The 15,832-nt window shown below is 38.9% G+C and overlaps 1 protein-coding gene across 6 annotated transcripts in view; it reads right to left on the bottom strand.

Moving 5' to 3' along the window:
* The window catches only part of PEX5L (peroxisomal biogenesis factor 5 like), a 119,192-nt gene that overhangs the window by 31,002 nt on the left and 72,358 nt on the right, over window positions 1-15,832 (bottom strand). For 3 of the 6 annotated variants that reach the window (XM_068954424.1, XM_068954429.1, XM_068954427.1), the window contains 2 exons: window positions 15,671-15,709; window positions 2,529-2,640 (listed from right to left, as the gene is read on the bottom strand). In XM_068954424.1, the coding sequence (XP_068810525.1) occupies window positions 2,529-2,640; window positions 15,671-15,709 (151 nt within the window). The remainder of the gene's footprint in view (window positions 1-2,528; window positions 2,641-15,670; window positions 15,710-15,832) is intronic. The other 3 variants (XM_068954426.1, XM_068954430.1, XM_068954428.1) reach the window with 1 other exon arrangement.

Raw genomic sequence — 15,832 nt, 5'->3', positions numbered from 1 at the left:
GAAAATCAGGCTCTCTTAAGACATCTTAGGTACCACAAATAACTAGTCACTTTTGAAAATCTTATTCTACAGCTTTTCTTATGATGCGAGTTTTCTGGTAAAACTGAGCCTGCAGATCAAATTTGATTTAGTCTTAATGGCTTATCAGCTAGTGGTAACAGCTGCCTAGGACACTACTGTTGTGCCACATGCCACTAAGGAAAATAATCGAGGAAGGGACAGCTGTCTCTAACATTTCACCTTCAGAAATGTTTTTCAGAGATGCTAAAATATGCTTATTTTCATTAAACAACCACTTTAAATATCTTTAAAAAAAAAATCTTCCTGAAAAAAACAACACCCTGAACCAATCTTTCTTGTCCTCCTTATGCAACTTATCTCAGTTTCCTAGAACTATTTGTTTATGGTAAAAATGATATGATTTTTGTATTCTCAGTGTTTCTGGACAAAACTTTAAAACTACAGAGTGGAACTGGGTGCTTAGCTCTCATTGGATCCTTGACAGGTTGGCCTCTTTTATGCTGCTCTAGAAATCATAGTCTAAAATGTGTTTTCTATCATTAATGTAAGAGAACTGTATATAGAAGCAGACTCCATCACAAATACCGGAACATGTTGCTGGACAAAACAAGTAATTTCTGAGTTATTGAAAATTAATCTTTCTGTAGTTAAGAAAGGAACCGGAGAAAACAAGACCTAGGTAGGGTTTGCCCAAGGGTTGAAAGGTGGCAAAGAACAATAGATGTCACTATTTTCTAAAGGTTGTGTCTGTATGAGAGGCAGAAAATACGTGAAAGGTGAGAAAGAAGCAGTCATGCTAGAAAAGCTGCAAACACAGTCAGATCTCGCACTCTGAAAATGATCCTTAGAAAGAGAGAGCTGTGGGTCTAAAGCCTGACTGGAAAGGGCCTTGAGATTGTGACAGCAAAGATTTTTGTTGTATTGAAGGAAGTATGACACTAAATATTTTTATAATTAACAGGACATACCCAAGAAATAACAAAGGACTATAGCACAAAAGATTATAACATCATTTTCTCCTTCTGGAAACAATCTGGGTTGTCCCAAATTTGGCTAATTTTAGGTCAAAAAGGAATAACAGTAAGCTTAGTAACTGTTTCTATTGTTGTTGCTTGTTGGTTTTTGTCTTTTTGGGGATAACATTGACAGATATGGTAATAAGTTCTGTTGATATCTCTATTATAGGACAATTGTCAGTGTATAAGGCATGCTTCAGCCTGTTTTTTTCATTTGCTCGTTGTTTAAAAAGTAACATTTAAAATGATTTAGCTCGTAAAACATAGCAAAACTTCTTCCCTTTTTTATCAGCCTATAGGGTGGGTGTTTTTGACAGATGATTTTGCATAATCACGTGTGTTCTTGCTAAAGCACTGAATTTCACCAGTCTTCATGGAACAACAAAGTTTAATTTTGTTATTAAACGTGTGATTACCCCCCGACCCAAATTTGATAGATATTCAAGGCAGATTTAGGAGCTACAGATACTGAAATTTTTTTACAACAAATACAAGCCTTAAATGACCTGAAGTATTTATATTCATCCCTGTAGTATCTTTAGCTATATCAAAGGAAAAACAGTATTTACAATTCTTCATTTAATTCAGTGTTCCAATTTTTGTTCTTAAAACCTGCATATTGCTTGAGATGCATATAAATTAGATGTGAAGATAATCATATAACTGATAGTCATTTTAATAATTTGTTCGTGTATAGATTTTAATTAAATGGCTTCTAACAAGTCCAGTTTTAAGCGGCAGAACATAATAGTGCTATTAACTATATTGTTTCTCAGTTGATCAGCTCATCTGCTTTGATTACCTTCGCACAAACACTCGACAGGAGGAAGTCAATTTCTAAAAACACTTCTAAAAGACAATATACCTTTCTTAATTCAGAATGCGTTCAGGACGCTCTCTTCCTTTTTTTAATCTGTTCTACTACCTCACTGAAACACAAAGCAGCTGAGAACTTTGTTAGATCCTTTCGCTATTAAAGCCTCTGAACCCAGCAGTAAATGTACTCTTTTCTGCCTGGAAAGGAATGTAGCCTGGATAAATTCTTCTAATAGCGATTCTCTTTCCTCTGACATCTCATCCAAGTTGTTATTAAAGCAAATCTTTCTATAGTAAGAAATGGGTTCAGTTAAAAACAGACCTAAGTGTAGCTTACCCATGGGTTAAAATTTTGTAAAAACAACAGACTGAGGATTTGCTGAACCGGTATGTTCTCCTTGTGGAACTTAAACAGGTTCCCTTTTTCTCAGCACTGAAGATCTGATAGAAAACATGTGATTTGGATCTCAACAGATTTGCACTCAAACATAATGAACAAAGTTTTTCTGGTAGTAGATTAGTCAATTCATAATTTAAGACCAGCTTGTAATTTTGTGAAAATAGTACCAAATCTTTTTAAGAGACCAAAAGAAATCACTGCACCGAAAGTAGCAGAATTAAGATGAAAGTCAAATTATTTCTCCTTACTGAGGGATAAGAAAGAATTTGGGTTACCTGCTGTATTTGATGTTACAGGCCTTGCAACAGCTTCTGGTTTAGTTTCACAGAGAAAGTCATCAATGGAGGGGCTCAGAAGGGGTCTGCTTTCTTGTTGCTCATTCACCAGCTAGCAACAAAAAATCACAGAGTCAAAGTGCATTGTTGGGATGCAGAATTTAAAGCACTATTTAAAAAAATAAAACATTTTCCTACAATATAACGTGCTTTATTTTTGGTTGTGGGAAAGAGTAAAATATGGCATCAATTAGGAGATGTACAAATAGCTCTGTGCTCAAAATGAGAAGCTTCAGTTGCTCTTTTTAGGCAAAATTATATTCCAGTTTTACAATTTGCACAAAAATAAAGCAGCAAGGTGATTTTTTCTATAGCATGTATTATATGGTATTGCTTATGGGCTAAAATATTCAAGGCCTGATCCAACTCCCGTGCAGTCAATGGGTGAAGTTGGCCCTTGCTATCACCAGGAGACTAAGTAGGCCTTTTTTTAATATTTGGAAGTACTCTTTTTTTCAGCAATAGCATACTCCTCCACAGAGCTTCCACAGCACCATTTCATCTAGAAAGTGTGCGTTAGCCCATTAAACAATAACCCGCTGAGACATAAGACACCTCTCTGCAATGCAAAGACATAGGCATGACAGTGCATGGACCCTGGTGAATTCATGAACTTCCTAGGTGAGTTCTGGCTTTGTGAAGATTTGTATTTATGAGCAGTTTTCCTTTTTATTGTAAATTGCATGAACGTGTTGTTTCTCTGCTGCCTGAAAGGAATCTCTATATTACACGCTATTTCACATATCAGGGATTAAAAAGAAAAAACAGCAAAATAGCGTCAGAAATAAAAGTATCCTCTCTGCCATCTATCCCCAGTTGTTTGGTGGATCAAGGCCTAAGCTGACATCACTAGGTGGACAGCTCATGATGTGGCCTGCATTTACTTTAATAATGGGAAAACATGTTTTCCCTCTGTCTGTCTCTTTTATCTGGAACTCTTTCAGCTTTACTTTTATCTTCTCTCCTCTGCTCCTCCTCCTCTCCATTCCCTTCTCTCTGCTTTTCCCTTGTTGAATTTTCAAAATTTTCTCTGAGTTGAACTTTTAAATTTAGGATGCTGGCAAAACTCATCCTCATTTGACCTCTATTAGTAGGCATTTAGCTATGCCAGGATTGCCTCTAAACTTATTACAGCAAAATACATTACATTCAGTGTTGTTTGGCACTTGGTTTTTGTATTACAAAGCCACTAGTAAATAGTGGAGCTGTTGAAATAAAAAGGAGCATGTTTGTTATTTTCGTGTGTCAAACATTTACGCTGGTACCTAAAGCCAGCTGATTGTATAGTACGTGCACTCATTCTTATGGCTGGAACTTCATCTTTTTGCACTGAAATAGCAATTTACATGAGTAGCATGGAAGACAGATGAGTGATTGCTTGCCCAACTGTGTGTAGCAGAACGTGCAAATGCGGACACTTCCTTCAGAAATCTGGCAATGATACAGCTTCCCAAATTCTAATTCTGCATGTGCTAAAGCCAGAATGCAGATGCACATTACAAGGGAATTAATCCTGTGTTTTTTAACTCTTTCCAAATTAATCACTCAGCCTAATGTCTCATTCAACACTGAGAAGGTACTTGCTAAATTTGGTAAATCTCGATGTTTGACTGGAAATTGTGTTTATACCACCTGCACACCTTTGATTTTCATTAAAGGTGGCTCTACTTGCCCACATTATCTCTAGAGGTACACTTCTACCTAATACTGATATTTAAGACTTATGAGGACCTAGTATGTCTCTGCATACTCCACATATGTATTTTTCTATCTACAATTTGGTAATAGCATTTTAATCATTTCTACTGGAGAAAAAAAATGGAGGTGGACGCCTAGTTAATCCTTACCCAAATTACTCTGAATCCTTATGCAAATTAAAAATTTTCTTTCTCTGTGATCAGCTTCAGAAATCAGCCCAAATTACTCTAATACATTCTCCCTTGCGATTACTCATCCCATTGTACAAACTAGCATCAGTAACAGCTGCTGGACTTTTGCAATGGTGAAGTTGCATATCCTGGTGAATGTAACATCCAGCAGAAAGATTGTGAAAGCCACTACGTCAGCTGGATCTTCAATTATTTATTCTGTGATATTAAAGAAAAGTCCTTTGCCATTTGGGAGGAATGAAAGCAGAGATTTTGTAGGAATCATTGTAAATATAAAAACTCCATGGGAAATACTGCTGCTGTTTCTGTATGTTTAAAGGTGCTATAGGATACATTATCATGCAGGATTTGGAAGCTTATCAAGTTTCCCATTACATTCCATGGGACTTTTCTTTAATAAGAAAGAATGGGGGGAGATGGGAGGGAAGAAGGATTATGAGAACCAAAACAGCCAAGATCACTAATTGGAGCAGCAAAGAATAGAAGATCTGAAGACTCACTGGAGAGGCAATTTATTGCAAACCTATTGGGAGGGTAAGAGGATAAACTCTGGGAGGAGCAGCAGTAATGCTGAGGATCAGAATCATGGATGGGGTAAGGACTAAGGACTATAATCCAAAGAGATCTGAATTTCTCCAAGGTTCAGCTGTAGTATTAAGTAGCAGATATCTGGCGAACAATTCTTCTCACAGCTGGCTACCACATCCCCAGGCATTTTTTTATTACGTTGTTTATATAAGGAAGATCTGCTCAGCAACAGGCCTTCATTAGTTTGGTACTAGCTGTGCATTGCTCACAGTCCCGTGATAAAATTTTGCAACTGGAAGACTGATGGTGTTTTCCACTTCATTATAAGTTTTGCCAGCAAACGCCAAGATTTAATTTTCACTAAGTTGTTTCATCTTTCTGCTGCATTTACAGCATTTTTGTTTAATTAGAAAACAAATAGGTTCCTCTCTGGCACACTCACTCTGTGAGCATCTACACTAAACTCCTTGGAGACGGCCACCCAGATGATCAGATAAATAGAGAGCCTGTTATACAGGGAGACTGAAAGAGGTTGGCTTGCTTAGGCTAACAAAATGAAGACTAGGAATATAATTGTTCTTCATGTATACATAAAAGGACAGCGGGAGTTAAACAACACTTCAGAAAAGCTTTTTTAACTATTGAAGAAGGCTGGCACAAGAACAAAAATATATAAACTGGCCATGAATAGATTTTGCCTGGATATTAGATGAATCTTTCTAACTACCACAGCAGTAAAGAGTATGAACAGTCTTCTTTTAGGGCAGGGGGTCAGAAAGCCTAACTGTGTAAAAGGGCGTTTGATAACCTTTCTACATGGCTTTTTATGATGTGATTGCCTTTGAGAAGTGGACTGCAGTCCAGAGGATCCCCTCCAGTTCTCTGTGCTATGCTCCCACGACTAACAACTCAAAGCTGTAGGAATGTCTTCTTTTAAGGATTATTCCTGGGAAAAATAATCTACTTTCCACTGAAATATCTGGGTCAAAACAGATGCAAAATACATGATCAAGCATACTAATTCTTAGTAAATACAAGCTACATACGTATAGCAGTATAACATACTAGATACGTATTTTGGACACGAAGCAGGCATTTCACAATGTATCAGACCTCAGGGAGTTTAAAGATGACACGAGCTGATCTTTTTGGTGTAGGTAAGTGGGCAGCGGGGTGGGTTTCTGACTTCAGCGTGGGTGCGATGCCGTTTGCTAAGTCCACTGCCTCAGGCTTCGAATTCCATTCTGCTGCCTCGCCTATTGGAACAAATTTATCCCTGGTCTAACTCTGCTTAAGTTATTAGAGTTATATCAGGCATGAATTTGGAGCAGCGTTATAAAACATTCATGAGATGAAAACTATTATCTATATTGAAGTAATAATTTATGGTTCTCGAGCACCTTTCAGGATGAGTATCACAGAACGCTTTAAAACATTCATGAATCAAGCCTGGCACCGCTGCGTGGCTGAGAAGTATTATCTCGACAGATAGGAAAAGCAAAGCGAAATTAAGGAAGCTGACCAGCGTCAGGCAGGGCTGGAGGACGCGGCGCTGGGCGCACAACGCAGGCGGCCGCTGCGGCATCCCTGCACAACCTTTCCGCGTGCAGTACTGCCAAGCTAGATAGATCAAGTCTGTGAAATTATTGACTTCTGAATACTAATGTAGCTGGGGAGTACCATAAATTCCGATAATGTTGCTAAGAACTTAATTCTTCTTCATAAAATCTATTTTAATTAAAACACACTCCTTGAACTGATGGCTATAGAAAATTTGTAGGGGGCGATACTCGCTCCTACTAATACATCTGCAAAGTCTCAACAATAATAGAAAAGCCATCCTTTTAGAGTCAGATGAATATTCTGTGACTGATTCCTGCTATTATTTTATGTAGCCGCCTTTCACTGCCAGACAGAACAACAGGAAAAGGTGCTCCGTCTCACCCGACTAATGCTATCGTACGTTTTTGTTCCTAGAAGAGTAACATGAGGATTTTGGTGCTTTGGGAAAGACACAGGCTGTTAAAAAACATTACCTGGTGGCTGATAACAGCCCCGCTGCTTAAATACCTTCGCAAAGAGGAGCGTGTGCCTCAGGGCTGAGAGAAGACCCAGCAGCAGTGCCAGGGCCGGGCATGGCTGCACCTCACACACAGCCATACCCTCACGCGCCTTCCCTTCACAGCTGCTCCCCATTTCCCTTGCCCTGCCGGGACTGTCCCCAGCTGTGTGCAATTACTCCTGAGGGGGTTTATCAGCTGTCACTGGTAAGTCTCCCCTTTCCCCAGTGCTGGGGTGAGACCTGCTGCCATGAAGGCAGGAGGTGGAGGAGGACCCTCTCAGCCCCAAGGGGAGCACAGGGCTGCTGGGGTCAGTGTGAACCAGAGGAACGGGGCTGGAGTGACTGGTCTGGGGTCCAAAATGAAGCTGTGGGTGGGAGGGGAGGCCCTACTGTGGAAAGAGGGACAGTGAGAGTCAGGGAAGGGTTTTTCTTCCCTCTAGCCAGCATCTAGCCTGGTTGCAGCTTCCCTCAGCCATTTGCCTGACACCTCTTCCCCCCTTGTGGTCCCCCTTTTGCTGCGTTGTCCCCTTGCCCTCTGTTTGGCCAAGCCCTGTCCTGGGGGGGGCGTGGTGGGGTCTGGCCCTGGGGCCTCTCCTTGGCCGGGTGCAGAGCTCTGGGGGCTGTGTGGGGTGCGGTGAGCACCACGCTGCTGCTGCTGTGGCAGCGGCTCTGTCCTCCTGTAAGAGCTTGTCCTCTGCTCAGCCCTGAGGCCTTTGGGGTTTGTGGTTTTAATGCAGGCACCTCTTGCAGTGCTGCTGTCAGCATCTGTGCCTCAGCGTGTGAGGGAGGGTGTGAGACTGCGTACGTATTAGGCAGCGAGTATGGCTTTGCTGGCAATGCACAATTTACGTGGTAATAGGAGAGTTGTGGAGCATCTAGCCAGTAGCCTTGCTTTAAAAAAAAAAAAAAAAAGCATTGGCAAGGCTGCCAGGAGTCTCCACAGAAGAAATTAGTTAGGCCCTTAGGTGCTGGAGCTGCCTGGTGCTCAGGGAACCGGAAACCCAGCTCCTTACTGAGTGTTACAGCTGCCACTGGTTGTGTTTAGCCTGTACAAGCTGCCTTGCTCATGGCTACGTGTGTTTTGTCCGCTTTCTCTTCCTACAGCGCTGGGCTTACGCCGTGGCGAATGCCAGAAGATGCTGAAGCTGTCAGTCAGGTATGGTTCCGATGTCACATTTTTAAATCCTATCTTATTCTATTCCTGATTTTTTTTGTGTTGTTTGCAGTGCAGAGTACATACTGTTTTTTTCTTAATGTTAGTAGGACATTACGTAATATTAATTTTTAAGATACATGACTTGGAAGCTATGTTGGAGGGGGGGGGTTTCAGTCAGGCATAGGCAGCTAATTAGCACCTATGTTTTGAGCACACAGTGAACTAGTTTGCTTAAATGAAGTGCCTAAATTCCTTCCATGGTCAATAGGGAGAGGTAGATGCCTATAAAAGCAGCTCTGGAGGGAGATAGATCTTGCCTGTCTAATTTAGGCCCTCCCTGAGGAGGCCTTCAAAGGCACCTAGCTTTTCCCATTGACAATATATGGAACTTATTTTAGTAAGGCTGGTTCAACAGGCACCTAAAATTTAGATGTAATTAGGTATGCGAGCTAGCTGGATTGGATTTCACTCATTTTATCACCTGAAGCTGATTGAGCTACTCAAGGAATTAATTTAGGAAGCCCCAAACTGCTGTTGGGTAATCCATTTACACTTGAGTAGCCGAGCTGCTCCTGGGCACTGGTGCCGGTGCTGGACCTCTGCCCATCCATGTGCTGATGTGAATGGTTATGTGGTTGGGTTGCTAGCTGGATCAGTGGCTTAAAAAGCTCCTAGTATAGTAGTGAGCGGTCAGCATGGGAGACAGCAGGACCTTCTTAGATTTTTCTAGTGGAGAAATTGTATCTTTGAACCTTACTCTGCGAGAAGCTTGTCTGTTGGTAGCATGAGACAAGTAGGTAAGTTAATTGGTTTAACTGGTTTGTCAGTGCTGTACACTAGGATAAAAGGAAACAAGTGACTTCTGTGAGGTCATTTTCACTACCTAGCTATTTCTGAAAACTGATACATGGTAACCACAACTACAGACCAAGGTTCTAGTTCTCTAAACCATAACTGCTTCTAGATATGCTGTCCTGTCAGTTGGATCTATGGATTGTTATCTTGGCAGGATGAGAATTGGAATACCATCTCTTCTGCTCACTGAGGTAGGCTTGGAAAGGGAGCTCATTTAAAAAAAAAAAAAAAAAAGTAATCTAGTGCTAAAGGTCAAATTGCATGAAGTATGATTTTCCTTACTCACTTTTCCAATATGTCTATAAGTATTTCATAGTTAAAATCCTTCCCCCCATGTTATTGTCTGCTGTTTAGTGTGATCACTACTTGACTTTTTGCATCCTCTCTGTACCAGGGTCATAATTTTTTTCTGTCACTCTAATGTGAATTTATGTCCAAACAAAACTGACATTCCAGCCAAATAATTGGTTCTCATGAGGACAGAGAATCAATACAGAGGGTATACAATACAAGTGACTTCCACCCAACATGACTTCTGGGAAGCTCTAAAACTGAGACAAACTCACTTCACTCTCCTGTAGAGAGCAGTTTGGTGATGTTGTATCTGTGAAGACTAGTCTCCAGTGGCAGGTGGTAACTGCTACTTAATAAAGTGGCCAGAAGTGTGTGTGTAGCGGCCTATGAATCGGAGGTGACCATATCATACCTAAAAGCACTCAAGCCTCAGTTAAGGTTCCCTTAACTTAATGTTAACAACTGACCAATTACTTGACTGAAGGCAGAGAAGCTGAGGGAGGATTACTATGACACTATATTGGATATTTAAATTCACATGCTAGCTGCGTTTTTAAAACCTACGCTTGTTTTCTAAGTTAGTAAATGATATTGTGCTTATGTTGTGTCTCCAGTAATGGTAGTTGTGCTGATGGGTGAGAACTGATGCTGTGATCACTGTGTCACAGTTGCATCCCATCTCTGTAACTACAGGTTAGTGTGAAATTGTGATGGGCAACTAAATATCTCGCAGTTCACCAGCTCTTCCCCTCTGCTACTCTTGGTCTGACTATGGAAACTAAAAGGGAGCAGTACCCCAACACAGAAACTGCAGTGGTGTCTGGCTCCTGCATTTTGGCCTCATTCCAGCAGAGCACTTAAGCATGTCCTGCAAAACTCAAGGTTAAGCATGTGCTGAAGTGCCTTGCTGGATCAGAGCCACAGGAGAAGGAGGAAAAGTTGCTCTTGCTGTTGTATTTTGACGAAGCACTGACTGACAGTTTGGCCTGTACTATTCATACGAAAGCATGATTTACTGCAAATCTGTCTTTTGCATTAACATCTACATGTTTTAGCCACACTTGAATTAAAAGAAGCTGTTTATCAAAAGTCAGGAGATGTGCCTTCTGTTCACCCTGCCCTCTCCCCCATTAAGGTGATCATATATTGCCTCTGTGGTATCACCATGTCGATTGTGTCTTAGTCTCACCCCTTCCCCTTATCTAAACTGGAGAATTATCCTGCAAGGGTGTTCAAAGACTAGATTAACTAATCCTTGTAGATGCTTAGATGTCCTTGAAGTAACATAGCCACTAAGAAATGATAAAATATTAATATTACAGAAATGACTTCTTTAAAGTAGCTTATGAAAATACCTAGTCTGCTGACATCCTAGCCTCCTAAAATGGCCTACTAGTTAACTGAGAGATTAATAAATTTCACACTTAAGCTGAGCAAATGCGGGCTGGGGTGGCCTTGTGGAATAGGAAGGCTACAGAATCCAGTATTATCTGTTGAGAAAGCCCCGAACTAGAGTAACTTGTGCTGAGGGAAGCCTGGAGAGTCACAAACCTCATGATAGTACCTACAGAGGAGAAATGGTTAGTCATGTGAGTAGATTCTAGTTTCTGTATCATTCATTGTGATTAGTATTATTTTTGTGTGTGGAAACTCCCACTGAAGAGGAAGTCTAACTTGGAGAACCACAGTTCTCATTAAATAAGGTTCAGAGGATAAAAATTAGAGGAGTCCTTTTCTCATTCATGTTGTGTATACTGCTTTTATAATCTTACTGTGTGTCTAGGACCACTGTAATTATTGCTTTCAAAATAGTTAAAAGGAAAAAATCATTTAATGCTTTTGGAATCTGCTAATATTTTCGTCATCTGAAAGTGAAGAAGGCAGCCAGCACACAGAACTGAGTGGCATGTACAAATGCTGTGTGAACTGCCAGTGATCCATAGATAAATTTGAGAATTTCTGCAGTAGTGGATTATATATAGCTTTATGTACTATTTTGAGCATGGTGCATAATCAAATGGCAATTTAGAGGAAAGATGCACTAGCATTTCTTACTTTTAAGCCAAGATCTTTGTGCTGTAGCAGCATGAAGACTGTAAAGATGGAGAAGAATTAAACAGTATCAGAAATACCATGGTTTATCACAAAATGTCCCTTTTGCAAAACTCATGTCATTCCTACTAATTTGCAGCTGTTTTGAAAATGCCCTATGCTGACTTCCCATGCAACAAAAGCTGTCTTTTACTGTGCTTTTGCTGTTCTTCCATATATGGGCTCTAATTTCTTTGATATCACCTTGACTCTTCAAAACACAGTTCTCCAGTATATCTAGTATAAGGCTGTTTTCAGATGTGTTACTAAGGGTAGTCACAGGAGCCAAATCATAATTTCCTTTTAAGTTATGCGGTCTTCCTCCATACAGTTACATCACTGTGTGTGTGTTTGCTTTAAAATGTTTTGCAGCTTGAAACTTGAAAGCTGTATGTGCATTTGTAGGACTTCAAATGTGGTAGAACAGTTTCACTGTACAAATAGCAAGATTTGTTGAATAGAACAATTGTGGTACGTGGTTTGCAACCCTTTCAAAGGATAGTATATATTTACCTAGAGTATTTGCTATGAATGAAGAATCAACAGTCTCTCTGAAAATGGGTTCCTATTCACAAGTAATTCATGAATAAAAACAGGGTTAAATTAGCATAATGTATTATTTATAAGGAATTGTTTGTCCAAATCTTTCTGTGCCTATGGGAACAGTAGGGCACTTCAAAACATGTGAAACAATATGGTTACTTCTTTATTTTAGGGAAAAAATCTACTGTTAATTTCCACGGTAATTTAAAATTATAACTTTTTTCATGAGAAAATCTATTCAGTTTGTGGCACAGAAATCTGTCTAACTTTAGGCAAGCAGCCAGCTCCTGACTTTTAAACATATTGTCAGGGCAACTTTCTTTATTATTCTCATGAGAACATTCCTACTGAAATTATATGTACTACCCTAAATGCAATAATAATAAAAATGTTGAGCAGTGTTTAATTTAGAGATAAAGAATCAATTAATATTTGTGCTGCTAAGCATGCATTTACATATTTTGTATTTTTTTACTCTCCCTGTATTTACCCATTTTTAATAGACTTAACTAATGCTTAAGTGGCCGCTGATCAACTAAACCTTTTATAATAAATGGAAGTAAACTGATTTGAGAAACATTCATTAACAGTTTCTTCTATATATCATTAATCCTTGAAAGAATATAAAAATATGATCATAGGACTAGTTCAGCTAAAATCAGTGTGGAAACTACCGCTGTCCATGGAGGGCAGACTGGAATGAAAAGTGAATCAGTGTCATCCAAAGATGATTACCATCATTCTCTACAATAGGCATGGTTCTATGCCTTTTTAGGTTTTTTGACACTAATGTATATCCATTAGATGAAATGGAGTTACCTTTGATTTGTATTGGTATAAAAGAGAAGGGAAGCTAGGGAAGCTAACTATATTAACTGTAACTTTCTGCTGTTCTGTTCTAATGGTATTGAGTAAACATTTGCAGGGTGGACTAAGCCTAATGCTAAGGACATGACTGATTCTGAACAAATACAACTATTAAATTTTAGATACAAAACAGTGATTATGTGATCAAATTCAGACAGTGAACCCTTGACATGCGCATCATAAAATCTCCTAGCACCAATGGGAGCTCAAGCTTGGCCACCTTTATTTGGTCTCCGTAATGAAGTTGAAAGGAAGCATTTGACAGATCACCTGGGTCTCAAGAAAACATACGGTGTAATTTAAGCACTGGAAATGTTTGTGTTTCACTTATAAGGCCTTGAGCAAATACAAATATACCTCGACCAACCAATGGCATGTAAATGAAGTTTTTTCCAAAAAGTTGTTCCTATTCTTACTGATAATTGATGGCTCATGGAGAGATTATGCATAGTCTTTTTTCTTTTAATAAGGAAAAAAAGTATCTGATGAAAATAATTGGGGTGTGATCATGAAATATATCTTTATAGGAAAAATTCTGTATTGTTGCCTGTATTTTTCATGAGAAAGGATACATTTCAGCACTTTTTTAACTAATAATTTAATTTTGACTTCTTAAGTTTCTATTTTCCAGGTCAAATTCTAAAACAAGTTATTAGTGTAACTTCTTAAATTGTATGCAGTCAGTATCAAAATAGTATTCTGAGCAATAGCTGTGTACTTTGTATATGTTCTAAGTAGGCAGCTCCCATATTTTCCTGTTGTAAACAGAATGGAGGGGACAGCTTTCAAGAAGTATTTTGCACTTCTTTTTCCTATTGGTGAATTTTTCAGGGACTTCTGTATCCCAGGGGATATATTTGCCACAGGACCGTCTTGACCATGAATCACTTCCTGCGGGTCTTGTGTCTTTCTGTTATCTTTATAGGGATTCTACCACAGCTAAGCTCTCAATGTATGTACTCTGAGACATTTAAATTAGTTGTGATGAGTCTGGGACAAATAAAGGTCGTAATACTTGGAAATTTATTGATTTAAAATGGGGTTGGCACAGCATTTAAGCGCGCATTTTTTTCCTTACTCATAAAGCAGTTCATCATATTTTAAACTTTAAGTGTGCATCAAAGTACTTCATTGTATCAGATCTTTTGAAGTTCACTGACCTGTAGTAAATGAGAATTTCATAGTTGACTGTACAATTAAACTTTGACTTCAGGGAGTATTTAGGTTTAAAATTCTTATTAGATAATAATTCTCAAGTGAGCCTTTTTTCCTGCTGAGAAATGCAAAGAAGTGAAGAAGGTTAAAAAGAAATCTTACTTTGGAATTCAAATCACCTTTTATGCACAATTTTCTCATATTAGCTTCAGTTAGCAGTATATTTTTTCATAGATGAACTTTGTGTTAACCTTTGAACTTTCAGTAAACTTTCTTTCTCTTTTTCTGGGTTCTGTTCATATCAAAAGTACCTTTTTTCATTTGTCTCAGTCTCTTCTGAATTATCATAACAAGATAAAGGGAGATAGCAACATAGTGTAGAGTTATAGTCTACGAAATCCTATTAGTACTGAAAGCCCGCTCTGTCTATTGATGCTTGATGCATTAAATTTGGCAACTACTGAATGCCTTTTTCATACCAATGAAGTGACTTTCATTAAAAATAATTGAGATAGAATCACAGAAAGTAGATACTGAAAGGCATATTAAATTACCAAGAATACGCCTCTGCTTATTGCAGTATGCTTATTAATGTTGGAAAAATGGTCAAGATTCCCAGTTGCCATATATCAGCATAACCCCACTGGAGTCTGCAGGGCTTTTTTGATTCATGCTATCTAAAGATTTCTATCCATATATGATTACATAAAATAACTCCACATGACATGAAGTAACTTGTGAATTGGAAATTTCATCAGAATTCACTTCATGGTGTTTATTTGTGTCAATGAGCAAGTGTCATGTTTTTGAAGTGGAGCTCAGCTAAGAACATAATGAAATGCTAGTATATATATCTGACTTGTTCTATGTTGGATATGTTTACAATATTTTACAGAGGAGGAGAAAGGCATCTCTTAAAATTTGACTTCAGGGGCTTCCTTACGTTATGACTATTTCTGACAGAAAGCAAGGATTTAGCCTCTCTTCTTTGTACCTCAGATTCTACTTATGTTTCCTGGAGCAACTGAATACAGAAGCTGATTCCACAAGTCCAACATTTATCAAAGGCTTTGGCAATGGGAGATTTAACATTATTTAGTTTTAGAAAAGCAAATACTCTTCTCCCTGGGCTTGATCCTTGCATTTTACTTGCAAATTTCTTGCTTAGTTAGTTGTAGTCTGAGATGTGACGCAACACGGATATCTAATGTGTTTAATTACTTCTGAAGAGATACTATTCATACGTAAATATCACATGCCTCTACTATGTTCAGTGGCGGTGATAACTTTGGAAAGACCAGGCCTTATTTGGGTGACCTAATTTGATCTGGCTTGGGAAGTTTGTTTCTAGCCAATTTGGAAGTTGCATATATCACTCTGTGAGCTGCAACCACATCCATCTGTTTCATCATGTAAAGAACAGACAAACACTCTGGTGATGACTAAATGTATATCGCAATATAGCAGTGCACTCTTCTGAGTGAATGGTCTCAACAGGAGGTTTACACAGACATACTGAAGAAACAGCATCTTAAAACAACACTACATTCAGACAATTAGGATACAAATGATGTATGCAATATGGTTGTATAACTGCACGTCACACGCACATGATGCAGAGATGGCTATGGAAAATACTCACTTTTTCCCTTGATTCTGCTTGCTTTTGGCTTCTGCACACCTTTGGTGCAAAGCAGGGAAGTAGATACTTGTGTTTAGTGGGAGAAATTACGGTAACAGACACAAGCATTTTACTAATAAATTTTTTTATCATAGACTATTGCTGAGTAAGCTGACAGACAAC

Source organism: Struthio camelus, chromosome 9 (genome assembly GCF_040807025.1).
Source record: "Struthio camelus isolate bStrCam1 chromosome 9, bStrCam1.hap1, whole genome shotgun sequence".
Lineage (NCBI taxonomy): Eukaryota > Metazoa > Chordata > Aves > Struthioniformes > Struthionidae > Struthio > Struthio camelus.
The sequence above is the reverse complement of the archived record's forward strand: the minus strand, read 5'-3'. Positions and strand labels throughout refer to the sequence as shown.